A 1,560-nucleotide genomic window follows, 5' to 3' on the forward strand; every position below is an offset into this window, starting at 1 on the left:
TTTCTTATTCCTATGGGGAAAAAAGTCACCAACTGGAACCACTCAGCTACTTTATGCATGGGGAACTACGAAACCATACACAAGTTTATCTCTGCACAAATCTGTTAATTCAGTCATAACTAGATTGTATGCAGTCTGTTTAATAGGCAAACATCTTATAAGTCATTTTGTCATTTGTTATTTGCGTTCACTTCATGGTCTCATTTCGTTGTAAAGATGTTTAAACATCAGTTGAAAAGGCGAAAAACAAAGGCCTCTTATCATTCATACTGACACTGCATTGCCATTTGATATACAAAAAGTCCTACTTATGAAAAACTACAAGCACCGATTCTCAATATGAAATGTCTAGCCGTGTTAAATACTTACCTTAAAGTTGGTTTTATTGCATTAAGTGTTACCCCTTGAAAGCAACATGAAGCGTTACATTAGACTTGACAAGCAAAACAATGTATGTGCTGTTGCTTAGGCCAACACCTGCAGTGGGCTGCAGAGCACAGCCGCTGCTGCAACACTGACACAGAGCCCCCTCCCTGCAGCTGAGAAGATGCTTTTTGTGCTTGACGAGGACCGGTCCAGCTCCATCTTGATTTCTTCTTCCCGCCCCGCTGCACTGGCCACGACAAAGTTAACCCCGTCATCTGTTCCATCTCTCTTTTCTTGGGCTGGATTATTTGTCGATGAGTTTAACCAGGCTCTGGCGAAGATCATTGAGGTCAAAGATCTTGATGTCCAGAATTTCGATGGCCCTCTGGACTTCAGAGTCCATGCGATCCCGATCCTCCAGAGAGTTGTTCAGGTTCTGCTCCGTGTTCTGGATGCGACGTTCCAACTCTGCATTACGCATCTCTGTCTCCTAGTGAAAAAGAGAAGGCTGCTGTCAGTTCTACTACTGATTATTTCACCACACAATTTGTGAAAGCGGACCACGTCGTCGCAATGATCTCACTCCTACCCGTAATCTGTGAATGGCCTCATCCCTGTCGTGTTCCATCTCGTGGTACTCTACTTTCTTGCTTTGCAAAATATGGATTTCCTGGAAAAGATTTAAAATGCACGCTTGATTTGGAGTAGCTGAATCTTTCATCAACACCTGCGATGAACATTACCCGTTTATTGCACGGCTACTTATTATTGAGATCATAAATAAATAAATGATTTTTTGGGCCATTTTAGGCTTTTATTTGAGAGGACAACTGAAGACATGAAAGGGGAGTGACGGGGGGGGTTTGAACCTTGGGCCACTGAAGTAAGGACTGAGCCTCTGTACATTAGAGGTGCACGCTCCATCAGGAGAGCTACCAGGGCGCCTCAGAAATCAACAATTTGACTAAATATTGACCTAGAAATAATGTTTTGATTAAAAAATGGTCCTCCAGAGTCTTTGATCAGAACTGTGTCCATAGCAGCAGGCTGTTCTTTAGAAGTATCTGACGGTAGAATGCCGTAACTGACCAATCAGAATCAGGTATTCAACAACAGCGTTTATTAATAGACCAATAGCAAGGTGTTTCCTGACTCTGAATGGGCCTTGGGGGGGAGGGGGGGGGGGTGACTACG

The 1,560-nt window shown here is 43.5% G+C and overlaps 1 protein-coding gene across 5 annotated transcripts in view; it reads right to left on the minus strand.

Annotated features, from left to right (window-relative positions):
* Positions 1-177: 177 nt before the first annotated feature.
* The window catches only part of LOC116698920 (homer protein homolog 3), a gene marked incomplete at its 5' end in the record, with an annotated part of 20,985 nt that continues 19,602 nt past the window's right edge, over positions 178-1,560 (minus strand). For all 5 annotated transcript variants that reach the window (XM_032531165.1, XM_032531162.1, XM_032531161.1 and 2 more), the window contains 2 exon segments: positions 178-856; positions 956-1,036. In XM_032531165.1, coding sequence (XP_032387056.1) covers positions 671-856; positions 956-1,036 — 267 coding nt within the window. In that variant the 3' untranslated portion in view covers positions 178-670.

The sequence above is a fragment of the Etheostoma spectabile genome, chromosome 12, assembly GCF_008692095.1.
Source record: "Etheostoma spectabile isolate EspeVRDwgs_2016 chromosome 12, UIUC_Espe_1.0, whole genome shotgun sequence".
Lineage (NCBI taxonomy): Eukaryota > Metazoa > Chordata > Actinopteri > Perciformes > Percidae > Etheostoma > Etheostoma spectabile.